Genomic DNA, 22,396 nt, shown 5'->3' on the forward strand with positions numbered 1-22,396 from the left:
TACCCCCATCCAAGCTCCACCTCAGACCCGCCCAAGCCTCTCGTTCCCCCCACCTTGAAGAGGGTAAACAACCTGTCCTGATCTACTAAGTCTATTCCAGGGATCTCAAAGTCACTCCTTTAGGGCCGCAATCCATTCGGGTTTTTAGGATTTCCCCAATGAATATGCATTGAAAGCAGTACATGTACATAGTACATAAGTACATAAGTACATAAGTAGTCGCCTGCGCCGGGGCAGACCAGAGGTCCATCCCGCCCAGCAGTCCGCTCACGCGGCAGCCCATCAGGCATATTGCCTGAGCAGCGGTCTCTGACTAATTTTATACCTACCTCTACACTTATCTCTAAACCTTCCACTGCTCCTATCTGTACCCTTCAATCCCTTTGTCCTCCAGGAACCTATCCAGGTCTTCCTTGAAACCCTGTACTGTGCTATTTTCTATCACGGCCTCCGGAAGGGTGTTCCATGTGTCCACCACCCTCTGTGTGAAAAAGAATTTCCTTGCATTTGTTCTAAACCTGTCCCCCTTCAATTTCATCGAGTGACCCCTTGTTCTTGTGGTTTTTTTCAAATTGAAAAATCTGTCCTTGTCAACCTTTTCGATGCCCCTCAGGATCTTGAAGGTCTCTATCATATCTCCTCTGAGTCTCCGCTTTTCCAGGGAGAACAGCCCCAGCTTCTTCAGTCTGTCAGTGTATGTAAGGTTTTCCATACCCTTAATCAGTTTAGTTGCTCTTCTCTGGACTCCCTCAAGCATTGCCATGTCCTTTTTGAGGTACGGTGACTAGTACTGTACACAGTATTCCAGATGCGGGCGCACCATAGCCCGGTACAGTGGCAGGATGACTTCCTTCGTTCTGGTCGAGATACCCTTCTTAATGATACCTAACATTTGGTTTGCTTTCCTCGAGGCTGTGGCGCACTGTGCCGACGCCTTCAATGTCGTGTCTACCATCACTCCCAGGTCTCTTTCCAGCTTACTGACCCCTAGCATTGATCCCCCCATTTTGTAAGTGAACATCGGGTTCCTTCTCCCTATATGCATGACCTTGCATTTCCCCACGTTGAAGCTCATTTGCCACTTTTTCGCCCATTCTTCCAGTGTCGTAAGATCCCTTTGGAGATCCTCGCAATCTACCGTGGTTTCAACCTTGCTGAATAGTTTGGTGTCTTCTGCGAATTTGATGACCTCACATTTTGTTCCCGCCTCCAGGTCGTCAATGAATATGTTAAACAGGAGCGGTCCCAGCACTGACCCTTGAGGAACCCCACTCGTGACCCCTTGCCAGTCTGAGTAGTGGCCCTTTACACCAACCCTCTGCTTCCTGTCTGCCAGCCAGTTTTTGATCCATCGGTGGACCTCCCCTCGCACCCCGTGATTCCATAGTTTCCTGAGCAACCGCTCATGTGGTACCTTATCGAAGGCTTTCTGGAAGTCTAGGTAAATTATGTCTATGGGTTCACCTTTGTCCACCTGGCTATTTACCCCCTCAAAGAAGTACAACAAGTTTGTGAGGCACGACCTACCCTTGCAGAACCCATGCTGGCTCGACCTTAGCTGTCCATTTTTTTCGATATGATCACAGATGCTGTCCTTAATCAGCGCCTCCATCATCTTTCCCAGGACCGATGTGAGGCTCACCGGCCTATAGTTTCCCAGGTCGCCCCTTGAACCCTTCTTGAAGATGGGCGTGACATTAGCTATTTTCCAGTCCTCCGGGATCTCTCCAGTTTTTAGGGATAGGTTGCATATTTGCTGAAGTGTCTCTGCTATTTCATTCCTTAATTCCTTGAGCACCCTTGGGTGAATGCTGTCTGGACCTGGCGACTTGTCGCTCTTTAGCTTGTCTATCTGCCTGAGGACATCCTCCTGGCTCACCTCTAGTTGGACCAGCTTGCTATCTTGATCTCCATTTTCTATTTCCTCTGGTTCCGGAATGTTGGATGTGTCCTCCCTCGTGAAGACCGACGTAAAGAAGTCGTTTAACTTGTCAGCTATTTCTTTTTCCTCCCTCACTACTCCCTTTCTATCCCCATCATCCAAGGGCCCCACTTCCTCCCTCGCTGGTTGCTTTCTAATAACAAGAGTGGTACCCTCTTTAAGCTCTGGTGTTCCTTGACCAATACTGACTTTAAAATTGATCACTCCTTATCTCCTTCTGCTGAAACCTTAGCCTGCTCTTTTCAAGAAAAAATTTATCTTATTCGACAATCTTTTCCCACGAGCAAAATTGAGCCTCTCCCTACACATTTTAAATACTTTACAGAGGAAATACCAGCTTATCATTACTGGTATTCATTCACATCAGATTATGTGAAAGGATGAGAAAGTGTAAATGTTCTTTGGAACCTTTCCCTTCTTATTTATTTCTTAATATCTCTTCTCAAGCTATAATGTGGCTAACTGCCTTTCTGAATTTTACTTTGAAAAATGGATACTTTTCACATTCTATGGGACAGATATCTCTTACTCCTCTTTTAAAAAAAAGCAGAATCAGACCCTACAATTCCTTCTCACTATTGCCCAATTGCTAACATACCTTTATTGACAAAAATGTTAGAATCAATTGTAGCTGATCAACTTACTGACTATCTAGAGAGGTTTTCTATACTTCAGTCATTTCAACATGGGTTTTGCTCTAATTTTAGTACTGAAACCCTATTGATTTCTCTTCTTTCAAAAATTCAACAAATCCGTCTTCAAAATAAATATTCTATTTTACTCCTGTTTAATTTATCTGCAGCATTCGATGTTGTCCATCATGGCATTCTCCTTCCTTCAGTTGCTTTCAGATATAGGTCTTCATCAGGCAGTTTTGGAATGGTTCTCTAAATTTCTTCAGTATCATTCCTATTCAGTGAATTTTCTTGGTAATACTTCTAATTTCTGGCAGCCCCCCTTGTGGGGTTACTCAGGGTTCCCCACTTTCTCCAATTTTATTCAATCTCTATATGACCACCTTCAATATTTTCAAGCTGTCATCTTGGGGAAACTCTATTCACTTATGCGGACAATATTTTTATTTTGATAGAAATAGATCCGGACATTACTGACATATCATCTAAATTAAATCTTTGTATTTCAAAACTTTAAGCCTGGGCTCAGTTTGTCTGGATGAAGCTTAATACAACAAAAACCAAATTATTATGGTTAGGCCCAAAATTGGATTGTCTTCCTCTTTCTGTAGCTTTAGTTTCTGGATCCTCTCTACAGATTGAGTTCTCTGCCAAGATATTAGGAGTTTTTCTTGACTTCTCTCTCTTTTAAAGATCAAATTAACTCCATGATCAAGAAATGTTTTTTTAATCTATGTATGCTGAGGAAAGTTAGACACTTTTCCACCTTAGTTCAGTCAATTATTTTATCTCGTCTCGACTATTGCAATGTTATTTACAGTGGTGTTACAAAATCTTGCCTCTACAAATTGCAATTAATTCAAAATACTGCTGAGAAATTGATTTTTGGGAAATGTAAATTTGATTATGTGACACCGTTGCTTCAGTCTTCATTGGTTCCCAGTTTGTTTTAGAGTTCAATTTAAGTGTGCCTGTGTTGTTTTTAAAATTTTTATTGGTATTTTTACTCCTCTCTTTCCTCTATCCTGAAATGTTTATAGATTTTCTTTTGCAAGAGGTGATCAACAATTCAAATTATCTCTTCCTTCCAAAAAAGGGATTAAGAAAGTTAAGTTTTTCAGTCACTCTCTGATTCTTAAGCTATCTCAACTGTGGAATGACCTTCTTTTAGGAGTTCCGGCTCACTTCAACCTTTTTGCAAATCCTTAAAAACTACTTTATTTGCTAAACACTTTAAAAATTAACTTTACCAAACTTAGTCTTATTCTTTTCTGTTTTTTTATTCGATAACTTAACTATTGTAAACCGAGTCGAGTTTTCCTTGAATGATGACTCGGTATATTAAGTCAAGCATTAGATTAGATTAGCTTAGCTTTTATTTATGCAGATGGAATTTTACTTATATTTTCTGTTTCTCCATTTAAATTTAACAGTTTCTCAATTTAGTTTCTCAGTTTTAGATTTAACAGTTTCTCAATTTAGATTTAACAGTTTTTCAAAATTGTTCATCTTCAATAGCAAAATGGCTTTGTTAAATGGTTAGATTTTAAATTCGACAAAGACTATGCTCTGTTGGGTTTATAGAATGTTTACACCTCTGACTCAAAAAAATTAGGGGCAGAGAAGGGGCAGACCCGCCATTCTGAGGATGGCAAGCCTGCCAGCTGGCTGGACCAAGGACCTGTCTAGGCAGCCAACTGAAAAGGTTATGGGGCTGTTCCAGGGTAGTGGGGGATTGGGTTAGTGGGGGGGGGGCATTCAGGGGCATTCGGGAGTTCAGAGGGTTCACAGCAGTTGGGGGGTCCATCTTCGGCAGGAGGGATTGGGATCCCTCTTGCCGATATTGTTGGGGGTATGTGTGTCAGGCTGTCTTTGGCAGGAGAGCCTGGGCTCCCTTCTGCCAGTTTGGGATTTTGTCAAGGGGGGATTGCAGAAGGAGAGATTAGGCATCTCTCCTGCTATAATCATTGCAGGGGCGGGTGGACAGGTTGCCAGGGCTGCTGAGCTGTGATTAGCTCAGCGGCCCCTATTTGGAACTTATACCTTTTTTGACTTGGTCTGTCAAAAAGTTAAAATTCTAACTGGATGATCTCCTAGACTTTTGGTTGTACTTGTAGTATGACTAAGTCTAGGTTGGCCCACCTTCCACCCTTTCCTCTTCTCTAAAAATGCCTGTTTTCGCTCTAGGCATTCAAAGGCAGGGTAAAGGCCTAAGCTGGCTTTAGATACGTATAAAACCAGCTTTGATTATCTGTACTTGGACAATCTGTCTTTTTTATCATTCAAGTACTGATTTAGGCCACTTTTTGAAAGTTTTATTATTATTATTATGAGCCCCATAACGTTTAGGCACAGCTTTTTCTGATTGCTCTCCATTGAATTATGGACATCTATTTTGTGAATCATGCACTGCCTTTGGATGCCTAAGTACCAATTATTGCTTGTTAAAATTGTTAATTGGGCTTATTATCTAATTTGATTGAATGCCTAAGTTGCTAGACATCCACGTTATGGATGTCTAACTTTAGGTGTCCTTTACAGAATTTGCCCCTTTGTCTCCATTGCATACACTGAAGGTGTGATGAGAGAGATAGGAAGAAAACCAGGAGAGGAAATATAGTTTTACTCAAAGAATAGTTAAGCTCTGGATCTTGCTGCCAGTGGATGTGGTAACAGTGGTTAATGTAGATGGATTAAAAAAAAGTATAAACAAGTTTTCAGAGAAAAGTCCAAAGTCTGCTATTGAGACAACCCTGGCTTCCATTGCATAGAATATTGCAATTATTTGGGTTTGTGCCAGGTAGTTATCACCTGGATAGGTCACTGTAGAAACAGGAAACTGGACTAGATGGGCCATTGGTCTGACCCTGTATGGGTGTTCTTATGTACTGCTAAGTTCAAGCTGCCAAAAGTGGACTTTTCACTTTTTACCCTCAATTGATAATTTAACCCTAGCAGTGGTATATTTTTAAATTAGAGTCTAATAGGGTAAGAGTAACTAAGGATCACTTTTGTCACAGCTGCTAGATAGCAGAGAATCTCTTATAAGATATGGGGAGGGGGTTGTTGGATGTTGAGAGTCTGAGTGTGACTTGAGGGGTTTGAGGATTCTGAGAATGTGACTTTGGGGGAATTTTTTCTAGGTGATAGGATTGACTTCAATTGTGGTTTTAGGAGAGTAGGTCTGGCAATCTGTTATAGAGGAGAAGTGAGCTATAGGAGGGCAGGAGTTACTTCAGAGGGATGGTAGTTTGTTCTGCAGGAGATAAAAAAATCTTTACATGGGTACACATTTTAATGAACTGGCTCTTTTAAGATAGTTACCAGAAGCACTGGACTGCACATTAGTGGTCTAATACTTCCATGGCAAAAAAAACCAACAGCCTGTGAGGTTGATCATGATTACAAGTAGTGTTATTGACTCCCACAGTAAATTAAACTGAGGTAAGGAAATATAAGAATATAAGAACATAAGAACATAAGCAGTGCCTCCGCCGGGTCAGACCATAGGTCCATCCTGCCCGGCATTAAATATGTTATAGCAGCTTAGTAGTTAACCCCACAATTTCTTTAAAACAAAGATAATCTGAATTAATTATATTTCTCAATAGATCAGCTATACTTCTCAAAATCGTTTTTCAAGTGATACATCTTCATATTTATACCAGATTATGCCAAGAATTCTTAAAATCATTAGTGGGATTGTGAAGTTACTAAAGAATTTCAACTGGACCTGGATTGGTATCATCACATCTGATGATGACAACAGCCTGACATTTGTCCAGTTCTTGAAAGAAACGATTGGGCAAAGTGGAGCCTGCATTGAATTTATAGAAATATTCAGTCAGATCAATCCTTTGTCAAATAAGAAAGTTGCCCAAATTAATGAGAAAATTCAAAAATCATCAACTAATGTGATCATAGGTTTGTTTAATAGAGAAGATTTCTGGGGTAACAATTTAAGGGGAAATTTTCAGATGATATTTGGCAAGGTCTGTATTATAATAAGTGATATGGATTATCATGTAATTGATCTAGTGAAACCTGGCTACAAGAATAGCACCCTGCTATTCTCAAGAGTAAAGCAAAATATTCCAAGCTTTTTAAAATTTATACGTGAGGTAAAACCTATTATGTTTCCTAATAGAAGGATAACTAAAGATTGGTGGACTGGACTGTGCAATAGGAATTGCCCCCAAAACATCAAAAGATCCTGCAGTAGAGATCAGGGTCCATCCTATCTGTTCCCCTGTGCCACTTTTCATTTTGCCAACAGCTATTACATTTATAATGCTGTGTATGCCCTAGCACATGCACTGAGAAATATGCTTTTCTCTGGATCTGGACAAGCCACTGGGTGGAATGGAGACCAAAGAACATTATCAGATTATTTGCCATGGAAGGTAAGATCATTTCATAAAGGTATGCTATATTCAGAAAACAAAATTGTGTGGAATAAAGGCCTATATCCAAATGAGTTCAGGATATTCATTGCTGGTCATTATCAGAATATTGACCCATAGGAGTTTAGCACTTATTTGTAGCAGTAGAAAACTAATGGCTCCTTTTTCGAAGGTACGCTAGCAGTTTATTGCACACACCGGATTGGTCGAAAATCTACCGCCTGCTCAAAAGAAGGTGGTAGCGGCTAGCGCGTGAGGGCAATTTAGCACGCACTTTTCTGTGCATTAAGGCCCTAGAGCACCTTTGTAAAAGGAGCCCTAATTTAGGCACATTTTATTTGAAAATTAATTGCAGACCTATAGAAGGGCACAATCAAAACTTTGAAATGGCCAAAAAACATACTAACAGCAGGGACGATAATCAAAACCAACTTTCTGGATATGAAGCAGCACTTCTAAGCTGTACATCCAGAGCTCAAAGGGGCCTGTTCGGAGGTGTGTTATGGGTGGGAATCATGCAGGCTTAAATCTGGATGTACGGCAGCTATAATTAAAGCTTTCCTAGAGGGAACTAAGACGCCAGCAGTTAAATCTTTTTTAGTTGAGTCTAAGTGCCCCAAAGCACTGACCAAATGACCACTGGAAGGATCAAAGCATGATCCCCACTTACTCCCCCGGTGGTCACAACCACCTCCCACCACCTAAAGATGGGGAAAAAACAGCACATTGAGGGTTGTCATCAGCTGATCAGGGCAGGAGGTTTGAAAATGAATATTTTTTATCTTTAGTTTGTGGTCGTCCTGCCCAAAATCTTTAACCTCAGACTTATACATCCTATCAAAAATGCCCCTCATAGCTTGGCCGATACTTAAAGTAGAGTATTAAGTACTTGTTGACAGAAATGTCTGTGCTTTCATCAACAGTTAATGTATGATACATTGCTAATTTAATGTCTGCCTTACAATCATCTTGCACGATGCCATTGATAATTCCAAGAAATTCAAACGCATAGTTTGTGCTTCTCCAGCTATCAGGAATACTAACATACTTCGCCATGTGCTCATTGATATCTTGAACAGAGAGCATTGAGATATTCATCTTAATGGCCAGCACAACACTGTCGACAAGAACCTTAATTTCATCAGGACTGGAACGCTTCCATTCATTACTAATTTATCTGTTTTCTTTTTTGGTTGGGCTTTGTTTCAAGCAACATGTTAACCAGTCCCCCTCTTAAATTCGGATTTTTACTTCTGAGTTTCCTAATACTGTTGGTATGAGATTTACTTGATAGATGGCATTTCAGAAAGTCCAGTTTCCAAACATCATCCCATATTTTTCCAGTAGAGAATTTTCCAGTTGCTTTGGCATCTTGACAATAACAACACACAACTCCATTGTCTTCGTCATAGATAAATATTTCACACAGTCGAACACGCATTGTATTTTGAGATTCCGGTGTCTCCATTTCAACAATTTCTTCAAGCCATTCAGACCTAAAAGCTGTTACAGCTCTCTTGCGTTTTACACTTTTCACCATTCGCAGTTTAGACATTTTAAGTTATATCTGGTTGCAATTTAATAAATGAATACAGTTATACAACTGCAGTACCACGCTGCACATGAAATAAACAATATGGCGGAACTTCAAGAAGTCAAAGAATCGGAAGTGTTTCATATCCTATGGGCCATAGGCTATGGCCCTATGGGGCACGTGACGTGTAAAGTTCAACTGCTAAAGATAACGGAATCACGTGAATGACTTAAAAATTTATATTATAGCACTTCAATAAATGTGATAAATGGGAAATCAGAACAGCTGGTCTTCTGCAACATTTCATTTTAGGCAAAAATGTATTTTTTTGTGTGCGGTATTTTAATTTGTGTGCGCGGGTTCGGCAAGTTGTGTGCATGTGCACAAGCGCACAGCTTAGAGGGAACATGCATGTGACCATGTGTCAGTCCAGAGGGCTCTATCAGATGCTGCCTGCATTTTCCCCATCTGTGATGATGCATGAGGAACTGTGAGGGTCTGGGCTTCAGGCTATTCTTTAATCTGACTGGCAACTCAAAGTCACAATTATTTGGAGTTGTTTACTTGCTTGTCTGAGGCAGTAGTCTCTCCATATTCCAGCTGCCTTTTGAGCTGAGACAGACACAGCACCAACATAAATGTGAGTACAGACCATTGTGGTCTTTGAGAGAAGGGGGGGGGGGCATTGCTGGGTCTATGAGAAGACAGGAAGAGTCCATGAAGATGTAATTCAGGCATACTGTTCAGGACTTTGCCCCCAAGGTTTTTTTTTGCTTGCTGTTTGAAGCCTACTTGGGTTATCTGGGATGTTCTGCACTGTCTGGGATCCCACCAGCTGGTGTATGGAGGGGTTTGCCCCTTCTGAGTATAGTACTCCCTCTAAAGGATACCCAGCAGGAACCGGAGATCCAGTTAGAGAGATGTTGAGAGAACTGGGGATCATAATCAATGCCTTTACTCCAGTGGCAAGGGGTCAAGACCTCTAGACGATTTAGTGAATCATCTGAAGGCTGATGTAATGTAGCAGCAGAGCATCACACTGAGAGCTTACTCCCAGCTCTTTCACTCCTCATTCTGTCCATCCTCCTGAGTGTATCTTGCAGTCAGGAGATTCATTACCTTTATTGAATTCTCTGATGGCTGTATTCTGACCAATCAAGATGCAGCAAAGTAATCAGGTTCCTCCTCTGTAGCATCCTCTTGGCAGAGAGGCTTTCTTTTTTTGATTGTTTTAATTTGATTGGTTAGACAGGTTCAGAACTTAAGTTCTGCCCATCAATCAAATATTGTATTTTTATTCATTGGGTGGAATTTCTGAGCCTTTAGGATTCACTAAATGATACTGAATCCTCAGACTACATGATGCACTCCTGTGCTGGTTCAGGGTCGCACCTTTGCACCTTCTCTGTCTAAAATCCTTACCATGCAGGACTGACAGGCAGGTAAGTATCTGACAATGAAAATTATTATTTTCAATTTTGGCTAAAGAAGCTTCTATTGCCCAGTACTGAAGCTGTATTTGAAATAAGGTTGTTATTAGGGCACCCAAAGTCCTGTGTAAACTCTGAGGTAAAAGGAAGACTCTATCCTAGCAGATTCTTTAAATGGTGCCTAAATTATCTGGCATATAGAAAAAATGGCAACAGCCGCATGTCAATCATGCTTAGGTGTTATTTATAGAATTGTGCCTAGTGGCACCTATATAAAAAAATTAGCCACCGGAAATGTAAGCCAGCGTTTTAAAGGCCTAAATTTCAGGCACCTAAGTTTTTAGAGAATCACCCTTAATGGTGTTTAAGTCATAGTCCACCCATAAAAACACCCAATTAGGCACTGGGCAATGCTAAGTACCAAGTGATAGGTATCTACAAGTATCTTTTATCGAATCAGATAGGTGCTTGAGCCAATCAGGGCCTTATGCCCCTCCCACTTCATCTCAAGATATATCGGGAAGGGGAAGGCACATCATTCACAGCATGGGGCCCTGTAGGCAGGAGGGAGTAGGCTTCCATCCTGTAGATTTTGCAGAAGAGGGTATGGGGTATCAGGTGATCTGGAGGAAGGTTTTCCATTATGTCTTTGGTTTCAGGTAGAGTGGGGGTGTTCCATGATGTTTGGTGGTGTCGGGTGATGTGTGTAGGTAGGGGGGGGTCCAGTAATGGGGGATGTGGGGGAGAGGTGTATGGATCTATAGCTCAGAAAATTCTGGGAGGGGGAATCCCTATCAGCTGAGCTGGCAGGAATCCCAGAAACTGGCTCAGCTAATGGGAATTCCTCTGCTATAATCAGATGATGTCAAGCCATCAATGTGCTCTTTTTCTCCATTTATGGGTTGTGGGAGGGGGTCTGAGACCACTGGGGGAGTAAGGGGGATCATGCTTTAATTTCTTCAGTAGTCATCTGGTATGTTTGGGCAGCTATGGGGCACTTAGACACAACTAAAGCAGGTCTAAGTTCCCTCTAGGAAAGCTCTGATTATTGCTGCAGTATGTCCAGGTTTATGGCCACCTCCCAACAAGCCCCTTTGTTCTCTGGATGCACAGCAGCTTAGAAGTGCTGCAGCACATCCAGAAAGTTGGTTTTGATTATCAGCACATGAATATTCCTTCTATTAGGACATCCAAGTGCTGACATAGCCTGGTTTTTGGACATTTCAAAGTTTTGATTATGCCCCTCAAAGTGTATCTGTATTTCAAAATAACATCTCACAAAGGCCATCATAAGAGACTCCACAGGCAGTTAACATGCCATGGGACAGGAGGCAGTATCCTGTTATGACTGAAAGCTGGTTAAAGGATAGAAAACAAAGAATAGGGTTAAATAAAGTAGAAAAGTAAATAGAAGAATGCCCCAGGGATCTGAACAGGGATTGGTGCATTTTAACATATTTATAAATGATTGGGAAATTGGAACATGAGTGGGGTGATCAAAAGTGCCAATGACTCAAAATTTTTCAACATTGACAAATTAAATGCAGATTGTAAGAAATTGCAGGAGGACCTTGTAAGTCTGGGAGACAAAACAGTTAAAATTCAATGTGGAGAAGTACAAAATGGTGCAAATAGGGAAGAATAACCCAAATGATACTAAGTTCCATATTAGGAGTCACCACCCAGAAAAGAATTTAGGTGTCATTGTGTTTTTAATGTGTGCCCTTGTGAGTGAACATCAGACTGGAAAATTATAATTATTCTTAACCAAATACATAAATAAAAAGGAAATTGGCAGTTCCAGGCATTCCTGAAAATGTGCCCTTTATTTTTTAGCTTCATCATTATCTGAAGAATGTACACTTTAAGAACGTGCTTGGTGAAGACATCTTTTTTGATGAGAATGGAGACCTACCTATTGAATACAGTATTACTAATCTGATCTTTCTGCCAAATGGAACAGAGCAACATGAAATTGTTGGAAGTTATAATCCTTTTGCTGCCCCTGGGGAAGATTTCACCATCAATGAAAACATGATAGTGTGGGATGCTGCATTTACTCAGGTGAGAGTGATGAAACATTATGTAAGATGCCTCATAATACAAAAAATATTGCATGCTGTGATAAAACAAATAGTAGTTGCTCTGCTTCATTATTAGCCATTGTTGGTTTTGCTAAATCCTAGATGGCTACCTTTGTGTTGGTGATTATGTCAGGTCTGCGATCTATCTGGTAGTTTCTGGGCCACTGGGCTGAAGGAGAAGTCAGGCAGGAGAAAGGCAGGGCCATGTAGGCAAGGCCCAGACCTGTACCAAGGCATGGGCTGGACTGCAAGCATTGCTGCATTCATGTGCATTGATTTGAGTACAATGACATCATTGAAGATGTTGCTTGTGCTTGTGTAAGAACATAACATAAGAATTGCCACTGCTGGGTCAGACCAGTGGTTCATTGTGCCCAGCAGTCCACTCCCGTGGCAGCCACTAGGTCAAAGACCAGTAACCTAACTGAGACCAGCCCTACTTGCGTATGTTCCATTTCAGCAGGAACTTGTCTAACTTTGTCTTGAATCCCTGGAGGGTGTTTTCCCCTATAACAGCCTCCAGAAGAGCGTTCCAGTTTTCTACCACTCTCTGGGTGAAGAAGAACTTCCTTACTTTTGTATGGAATCTATCCCCTTTTAACTTTAGAGAGTTCCCTCTTGTTCTCCCTACCTTGGAGAGGGTGAACAACCTGTCTTTATCTACAAAATCTATTCCATTCAGTATTTTCAATGTTTCAATCATGTCCCCTCTCAGTCTCCTCTTTTCAAAGGAGAAGAGGCCCAGTTTTTCTAATCTCTCACTGTACGACAACTTCTCCAGCCCCTTAACCATTTTAGTCACTCTTCTCTGGACCCTTTCGAGTTGTACCATGTTCTTTTTCATGTACGGCGACCAGTACTGGACGCAGTATTCCAGGTGAGGGCATACCATGGCCCAGTACAGCGGCATGATAACCTTCTCTGATCTGTTTGTGATCCCTTTTTTAATCATTCCTAGCATTCTGTTCACCCTTTTCGCCGCCATTGCATATTGTTTCATCAACCTGTCGACCAGTACTCCCAAGTCTCTTTCCTGGGGGGTCTCTCCAAGTACTGCCCCAGACATCCTGTATTCGTGAATAAGATTTTTGTTACCAACATGCATCACCTTACACTTATCCATATTGAACCTCATTTGCCATGTTGCGGCGCATTTCTCAAGCGTGTTTATGTCATGTTGCAGATCTTTGCAATCCTCCTGCGTTTTCACTACTATGAATAACTTAGTATTCTCTGCAAATTTAATCACCTCCCTTTTATATATTTATTGCCATTTGCTCTTCCAATTGTGCTTTTGCTAGACGTATCTCTCTCTTGACTTCTTTCAGTTTTATCCGATATTCCTTTCTGTGCTCTTCTTCTTGAGCTTTTTTTATATTTAATAAACGCCAATTCTTTTGCCTTTATTTTTTCTGCTACTAGATTGGAGAACCATATTAGTTTCCTTTCTCTCTTATTCATATTTATTTTCTTCACATAAAGGTCAGTACTCAGTAGCTCTTTTTATTGCACCTTTCAACTTGGGCCACTGTTTTTCCTCTTCTCTTATGTCTTCCCATCCAATCAGCTCTTTCTTCAGGTACTCTTCCATGCTACTAAAGTCCGTATATTTAAAATCCAAGAATCTGAGTTTTGTGTGGCCATCTTCCAGTTTGGCCACTATATCAAACCAAACTGTATGATAATTGCTACTTCCAAGGTTGGCCCCCACTTAGACATTAGATACACTTTCTCAGTTTGTGAGTACAAGATCCAGGATCACTTTTTCCCTCGTGGGTTCTGTCACCATTTTTTGAGCAGAGCCCCTTGAAAGATATCCATGATGTCCCTACTTCTTTCTGATTCCGCAGATGGAACTTTCCAGTCCACATCCAGCAGGTTGAATTCACCCAGCAACAGCACCTCCCCTTTCTTTCCCAACTTTTGCATATCCATAATCAGATCTTTGTCAATTTATTGTGATTGAGTCAGAAGTCTGATGATAACATCCAAGTGGATAGAAGTTCCATCTTCTCTTTTCAAAACAATCCATATTACTTCTTCCTTTCCTCAGGTCCCTGCATTTTAGTTGCTTGGATATCTGTCTTTATATAGATAGCTACTTCTCTACCTTTTTGACCATCTCTGCCCTTCCTAAAAAGATTATAGCCTAGTATGTTGGTGTCCCATCCTTGGGAAGACACTGAACCATGTATCTGTGATAGCAACAATATCCAAGTCTGCCTCTAACATCAGGGCTTGCACATCCTGATTTTTGTTGCTTAGACTGGTGGGTGTTTGTGGTCACTGCTTTCCAGCTACTATTCCTCAGCAATCTCATTTTTTATATAGTTTTTAATTTCAGCTCATTTTTATGTTGCATTGCTAGGAAGTGAATTGCTAATATTGTTGATTTCATTGCTATCTTTATTATCATCAAATCTTGTCTTATGCTGGGGGTGACCACTGGAAGTAATCTCTTGTGACAAACCCGAGTCCATTTCAGGTTTTGGCTATGACAAACCCAAGTCCAGTCCGGGTTTTGCCACAGGGATAAGGAAGAAATACACTATACCCCTATGCAAGAGAGCTGACCAAGTAGAATCACAGACTACAGAGCTAGATGACACTGCTCAGACATTAATGGGGGGTCAGAAGAGGCAGGGCAGAAAAAGGTTAAGCTTGAAAGCTGCACACAGTTTAAACCGGTCCCTAAGCCTGCCAGGAGATTACTACCTTTCCAGCAGCCTTTCCAGGGAAGAGTCAAGGCTGGAAAGGAACATGCACTTAGCCAGATGGAACAAGCCTGTATGTGGAAGGCCCTTCCCCCACCTAGGCTGAGGGGGAGTGTCTCTCCACAGCTTAAAACAAGACAGTGCAGAACACTAAGGGGGCAAGCAAAGTGGAGGCAAATGGAAGAGAGGAAACCTAGGGAGGGTCAGCCACTCTCTCTCTAACTGGAGGAGTCTGATAATACAGAATGGCATATGATAGATGCAGAGGAGCTTGCTTCTGCCTCTGAGAGTTGGGAAGAAAACCCAGGGGAAGCAATGGACATGCAGGAAAGTCCGGTAGGACCTGAGGTTTTTCCCATGGATGTTGAAATGCAGTGAGAGATATGTGTTGTGGCTTTGCCTACATTTTCTAAGCCTCCAGAGAAGACAGTGTTTGCTTTTGAAGGGGATTTGTATTTCTCTCCTTTTATATTGAACATTAAGTTTGTGCTTGAAAGCCTTAATTTTGAGCCTAACAAATGTTGGAGATATTTTCCTGTTAGCTGCTAGGCTGAGCCAGGTACGTTCCTCCCCCACAGCTGTGCAAATTTAATCACAGTAACATGTCAGCAGGGAAACGTTCTGAGAGCCCTGCACATTCCCAGAGCCAAGGTTATCCAAAAGAAAACTTCTCCACAGACTTGGTTTTCCTTATAAAACCTGTGCATGTGAGTGTTATGCCTACTTACAGAATAACAGTTTGTTTGGGGAAACGTTGAGCTGGAGATAAACCATGTGACATGCTTGCCTGTTTTGTTGCTCAGTTTTATTTGGAGGTTTTCTTTTATTTTCTGGGCTTTACATGCCCATGAACTGGCATAGCTGCTGGAGCACAAGCAGCTTAGTAAATGTTCTAGACTGATGTTCTTAAATTACCTGCTCTGGTGAAGAGGACTGTGCATCAGAATACTGAGAAAGTCCAGAGGCAGGGGACTAAATAAGACTTTACTTACAAAACCTGGACACTGGATTTGAGAGTTTTGCCTCTGATTGGGAAGCTTATGTTTACCAAAGGTGAATGAATGTTTGTTTTGAAATTGCTGAGCAGAAGCCTATCTTTTTGATTGGTGAAACCAGTAACCATAATAAAGCTAAGATTTAATGCATTCTGACTTGGACTCTTCCCTTGCATGCCCTTATTAGGCTGATAGGAAGCCAGGAAATATCCTGAAGGGTCCCTTGATGGTAAGGGACACGCCGGGCCAGAGAACTTTATCACGATCCCGGGGGCTCACAATGCAGCTCAAGAGCGTGGGTGTGACATTCTATACATACCAGGCTTTGAGCCACCTATTGAAGTTCTCTGTATTTTGTACTATTTCCTCTCCCTTTCCATAAGTAGGCAGTACTTCTGAAATGCTACAGTATTAAAAGGGCTTTTATCCCCTCCCCCAGCTCCCAAAAAGCTCTGCACTGTAAGTCAGTTATTTGTACAGCAGTGGATAATAATATCAGAGTTCAAAATCTTTGCTTCTTCCCTAATTACAGTCAGTATTTGTCTGGCATTCCTGGTAACTGAGAATCCTATTTCACTATTTTGAGTTCCTGATCCTGTGTTTCAAGGTTAATCCTTCTGAAGATGGAATCCCCTAGCAGCAATACTTTCATAATTTGAGCTTTTTTATAGATGTTTTGCAGGTGATTTACTTCACAAGTTATCTTAACTGTTTCTAGTTCCTCCTCAGTTTTTTTTATCTTGAGCATCACAATGCTCTAATGGAGGAAAGGAATTATTTAAGGGAAACAATTGTGAAGGTGGATGTTTCTGTGTTGTATGGCACAGTCTAACAGAGCTAACTGTGATTGTTATTCCTGGGTTGTTTTATTCTTTGGGTGAGTGGTGGAAAAATAGTATACAGTATTTGTGTGGGGTGATAGTAGCTGCTTTAATTGCCTCCAATTCCTGCTTAAGTTTACAGAGCTCATCTTTGATACTAGCAAGTTGAAGACAAATGAGGCAAGCCTTGAGCCTCCAGATGATGTGCCTGGAAACTAAATTGAATTTCCATACCACCACCAAACTTAATTGCTTTAATTGATGATAAACAGTGCAGTAATTGACCATATTGGATGCCTACAAAGAACACCATCCAAATCACATCTATTGAGGTGTCTACCAGTACCAACATCCAAAGTAGGCATGGTTTGTCAGCTTTAATGTACTGGCAGGTCCACAATTCAATAAAGCATTCTGGGAAATTATATTAATCAAATTTGACCCTGGGAACTGTCTGCAGATAGATTTAATGGACCCTGCCCATTTAGTCTTTTACATAGAATACATGACTCCTAAATACCAGTACTTGAGATTAACAATGAACCTTTTGCATAGTACTGGGGAGTATCCTGCAAAGCCCTGAACGCTGGCCTAGGGAGACATATACGGCCACCTAGGTTCGCCTAAGGCTGTTTCTGGGGCAAACCACTCCTACACCTAGCCTTAGGTTGACTTGTGGGCCTCCCTATGCTCCCGGAGGTGCCTCCAATGTAGTTGGCCTGCCTCGGTAGCTTTTTTTAAAAAAACGTGTGTCCTGATTGGCTGGTTAGACAGCAGTTGGGTTCTTCCGACAATCAGGACATGTTTATAGAATCCTGGCCAAAATGTCTTCAGCTTGAAGCCCTCATAAAAGAAATGAAAGAACAGATAGAGAAGGTAGCAAAATTGAGAAGCACCCTTGACACTGAGAAATACATTGATGAAATGCTTTGAGGCATCTAAAGTATCTGTCAGTGGGGAAGAATAAGCTGTGCTGAAAGAAAACAAATGGAATCAGATCATGAGACCCTGCTGGATCAATAATGTAAATCTACCTGCCCTAGGTTCATGGGCTACTCCTTTTTAACATTTTTGTGATATTGCTGAAGGGCTGTGTGCAGGGCAGGATTAACCAATAGGCCCAGTAGGCACGTACCTACGGCCTGATGAAGGAGGGCATCAACATTGTTTTTTCCAAATGGGGATGGTCCCCTCCAGCATCAATTGGCAATGCAGGCCCCTCCCAATCGGCAATGCGGGCCCCTCATCGACAAAAAGTAAGACAAGCAAGCAACGTGGGTAAGAAAGGCAACGGGAACTATCATTTTGCAAGCGGTGCTGCTTGCCCAAAGCTTCCCTCTGATGCAGCTTCCTGTTTCTGCCTGGGCACATGGTGGGGTGGGGCGGGGCAGGGGGTCCAGTTTACTTGTGTGCCTAGGGGCCCTCGATTAATTAATTCTGCCTTGGTTGTGTGGTAAGATTGTCCTTTTTAATGATGACACCAAAATCTGTAATGAGGTAGATTTCCCTGATGGTGTGGATGACATGAGGAAGGACCAAGCAAAGCTTGAAGATGGTCTGTATTTTGGCAGCTAAGATTTAATAACAAGAAATATAGGATCACACATTTGAACTGCCAAAACCAAAGGGAAAGATACAGTTAAAAGGGTTCATTTAAGAGGATCAGGACTTGGGTACAATTGTATTTGATTATCTTAAGATGATACAACAGTCAACATCAAAAGATAAAAGGATGACTGAGTCCAAAGGAAGAAGAATGGCCAGTAGGAAAAAGGAAGCAATGATGCCCCTGTATAAGATTTCTGATACTTCATTTAGATTATTGTATACTAGTCTTTAAGCCCGTTACATTAACGGGTGCTAGAATAGATGTGTCTGTCTGTGTTTCTTTATCTCTCTCTCCTTGGCCGCTGTCTGTGTCCTTCTGTCTCCCCCCTCCCGAGCAAAGCTGTGTGCCCCCAGCACACACCTCCCCCAAAGCAGCCCCCTTTCCCTCTCCCTAACTGTCTCTCCATGGCCCTCTTCTGTCTTCCCCCAGAGCAAAGCTGTTTGCCCTAAGCACACCCCTCCCCCCAAAGCAGCTCCCTTTCCCTCTCCCTGTCTGTCCATGGCCCCTTCTGTCTTCCCCCCAGAGCAAAGCTGTCTGTCCCCAACACACTTCCCACCCAAAGCAGCCCCATTTCCCTCTCCCTGTCTCTCCATGGCCCCTTCTGTCTTCCCCCAGAGCAAAACTGTCTGTACACAGCACACCTCCCCCCAAAGCAGCCCCCTTTCCCTCTCCCTATCTCTCCATGGCCCCTTGTCTTCCCCAGAGCAAAACTGTCTGTCCCCAGCACACCTCCCCCCAAAGCAGCCCCCTTTCCCTCTCCCTATCTCTCCATGGCCCCTTCTGTCTCCCCTCAGCACCCCCCTCCCCCAAAGCAGCCCCCTTTCCCTCTCCCTCTGGCCCCCTGAATGAATCCCCCTGTTTATCCTCCCTCCATCCCGGCATCTTCTGGCCTGCTCCTCTTCAAAGCAGGCCGTGATCGTGGTGGCCGGCCCCAGCGAACTTCGCAGGCCGCTCCCCAACCCGGAAACACGCTTCCCCCGACGCGATCCCGTGCGTCAGAGGGAACGTGCCACCGAGGCCAGAAAGCGGCCTGCAAGGCCCGCCAAAGCCACCCACGATTGCAGGCTGCCCGAAGAGGATGATCAGTGGCAATGGAAGCGGCAGCAGCGGTGAGCGAGGGCGGAAGGTATGTTCCAGCTTGCTTCGGGTTTGTGAGGTAAGGGCGGGAGGTGTGTTGAGCTTGCTTCGGGTTGGTGAGGGCGGGAGGAGGGGAGTGGCCAGAGTGATCCCTGGCCGGGTTCTAAAATGGAACACGGCCACGGATCACACACCACATCAGTAGTAATCACGCTTTTTTAAAAGCGCATGCGCCGCTAACGTTTTATTATTTGTATATAGTTCTTAAGACTTTATCTTCAAAAATATATTAACAGGATGGAGTCAGTCACCCCATCTCTTTGAGTTCTGTCCCCATCACCACAGCCTGGAGGCTGTGCCCCCATCACATTGAGCTCTGTTCCTGTCCACATGGACACTATTCTCATTTGAATAAGCCACAAGAACTTATGATTTCATATTTAAATATTATTATATTAAAGTATTAAAAAGGACAATATTCTGTATAGCTGTTTATAAATCACAAATAGTGCCTTCCATTTTGATTTGGTTTTGGTACAACCTTAATAAAATTCAGCTGCATGTGTTTCTACTTCATCTAGGAAGATAATTGGCTTTGTCCCTGGGCCCATCCTTGTGGGCTCTGTCCTTATACAATCCCTATTCCTACATGTTTTATCTCCATCCCTAAGACGTGGTTAACTGCAGGTATCGATCCTTTTGCCATTCTCGAGTAACTAATAAAATGCTCAGTGCTTATCCTTGAAAAATGTGTGGGGGCAGATATAAAGATCTCAGGGTGTGTAATTTGAAAGAAAGTCAGGAAAGAGGAGATTTGTTAGAGATATTTAAATACTTTCATGGCATTAGTGCATAGGTTGTGAGTCCTTTTCAGCTTTGGCATGAAGGGGTAACAAATGTTTTTCTCCTTCTTTGTTCTATTTCCTATTTTGATTGTAATTCTTCCCATTTTCCTTTTGTTTTACAGTCTACCTTTGTCCAAGTTCAGGTTACTATCTCCCAAATAGTTTGTCTGTCTTCCCCATTTTATTATACATGGCTTTGAAATTCTAAAAAAAGCGATTTAATCACATTTTTAAAATAAACTTGAAAGTATTTTCTCAGGAAAATAATTTTCCCCGAGAAAATATTTTTCATGGAAATGGTGGTTAATTCATCGAACGTCCTTCCGATGAAGGTGGTGGAAATGAAAACTATAACTGAATTCAAGAAAGCTTGGGACAAGTATATTTATGTTTATTAGCATTTGTTATACTGCGCCACCATGTTACAGACAACAGCGGTTTACATTCTAAATTATATTAACATTAACATTAATTACTAAAGAGAGATAGTTCTCAGGAACAAGTACATAGTATCTCTCAGAAAGAGGAATGGATAGTACATGGCATGGATGAGTAGACTGAACAAGCCATATAATCTTTATCTGCCATCAGTTTCTTGCTTTTGTTTCTGGCCTAAATAACTCCCTACAGAAATGGCTTCTTTTTAACTAGTTAAATATAACTTCCTACAATTTATGTATTCAGTCAGTAAAATATGGCTACATTAGATAGAATCTTATGAAAACAAATTTCTAAAGGACAATTTGTGATATCTGAAGAAAAGGTCTGAATAGCTCCATGATTTGACAGACAAGTAATATTACATTTTAAAAGCTACAGTCCACTGTCAGTTGAAGATAGAATTTGTTTTTTTCTCCACCTTCAGACACCTCCAGAATCCAGATGCAGTCAGAGCTGTGCTCCTGGCTACAGGAAATTAACTAAGGAAGGAAAGCCTGTCTGCTGCTATGACTGTATTCCCTGTCCAAGTGGAGAAATCTCCAATGAAACTGGTGAGTGATGTGTAGCACATGAGGTTCATGCTGGCAGGTTATTCAGAATGATGCTCTTTGAGATTTAGAAGAAACCTGTAAAATATATACTGAAAAAAAGACCAATGGACCATCCAGTCTAGCATTTTGGCCCAGATTCTTTAAAAGACATCTTAAGTTGGGCACCTAGATCGACGCACCTAACCGATCTTGACACCTGACTTAGGGCTAGATTCACTAAAGCCTCCTTACCTGTCCAATCCTGTTCTGATCCATTTCCGAGTCTTGCTGGGTGACCCATTTGCTAAAGGCTCCCCATGCATATGACCTAATTGGAAACACACACAAAAGCGATCCTACAGATCGCTGAAGATCAATTGCGATGCATGCACAGACCATCATTGATGGCTGTCCATGCTATCCATGCATGCACCGCTCTCCTGCACCAGTGAGGTCAAAAAAGGGGTAAGGGTTGGAGAAATAATGGCAGGCAAAGGCAGCAAAGATAGGCGAAGATAGCAAAGGCAGCCGGGTCCTATCTCGTCTCCCAAAGGGGCTCTCTGCAGCCTCTTAAAAAAGCCGAGGAAGGGAACTGCCAGACTATGGAGCTGAATATGAAACCTGCCCCGCAGTGTGAGCCTGTGATTTTAAAGTGGGGCTGCACTATGGGAAAAGGCAGTAGAGAGCAGGAGAGTCGGGTGGCATTTTTTCCCACAGACTGGTTTAGCGGACAGAGAAGCAGGTTTGCTACTTGAACACAAGAAGCAGGCAGGGCATCAGAGAGTAAAGTTTTTTTCATGGCTGGTATTTCAGCATGGAAGAGAGCAGGAAATGAGTGTGAGCGACTGGTCCTCATCAGTCGCTTGGTTTCAGATTGGCCAGCCCAGTCGGTGTGCCTGAAAAATGTTGGTGAATCACTGCCTTTCTAGATTTGCATGCCATTCCCCTCATTTGCATGCACGGATCAGATTGGGTACAGACAGGATCGGCCAGAAGGTTAGTGAATCGGGTCGGGGTCACAAAAGGGTCATAAACCGATTGGTGCACAATTATTTTGCTTAGTGAATCTAGCCCTTAAATATTTAAAAAGTTAATTGACATCAATTAGCACCACTTTCATTAAGTACCTAGTCCAAGGCACCAACAAGGGAAGCAGATTGTGGGTGTGTTTGGCATGCAGGCTTCTGTTTTGGACTTAGGTACCTAAATTTAGACCAAAATAACCTTGGAATAAATAGGGTCAATTAAGATTAGGATGCCTATTGGCTAAGTCCACTTTAGGCACCATTTGATATATGCCTAACTTAAGATTGGCATATGCGATGGACTGCATTTC

At 42.2% G+C, this 22,396-nt stretch overlaps 1 protein-coding gene across 1 annotated transcript in view; it reads left to right on the forward strand.

The window, feature by feature from the left end:
* LOC117346179 (vomeronasal type-2 receptor 26-like) overlaps window positions 1–22,396 on the forward strand; it is a 40,416-nt gene that overhangs the window by 15,363 nt on the left and 2,657 nt on the right. Inside the window, exons 4-7 of the mRNA XM_033915580.1 lie at window positions 6,189–6,698; window positions 11,781–12,008; window positions 16,537–16,550; window positions 20,972–21,081. Coding sequence (XP_033771471.1) covers window positions 6,189–6,698; window positions 11,781–12,008; window positions 16,537–16,550; window positions 20,972–21,081 — 862 coding nt within the window. The remainder of the gene's footprint in view (window positions 1–6,188; window positions 6,699–11,780; window positions 12,009–16,536; window positions 16,551–20,971; window positions 21,082–22,396) is intronic.

Source organism: Geotrypetes seraphini, chromosome 12, assembly GCF_902459505.1.
Source record: "Geotrypetes seraphini chromosome 12, aGeoSer1.1, whole genome shotgun sequence".
In the NCBI taxonomy this organism is placed as follows: Eukaryota; Metazoa; Chordata; class Amphibia; order Gymnophiona; family Dermophiidae; genus Geotrypetes; species Geotrypetes seraphini.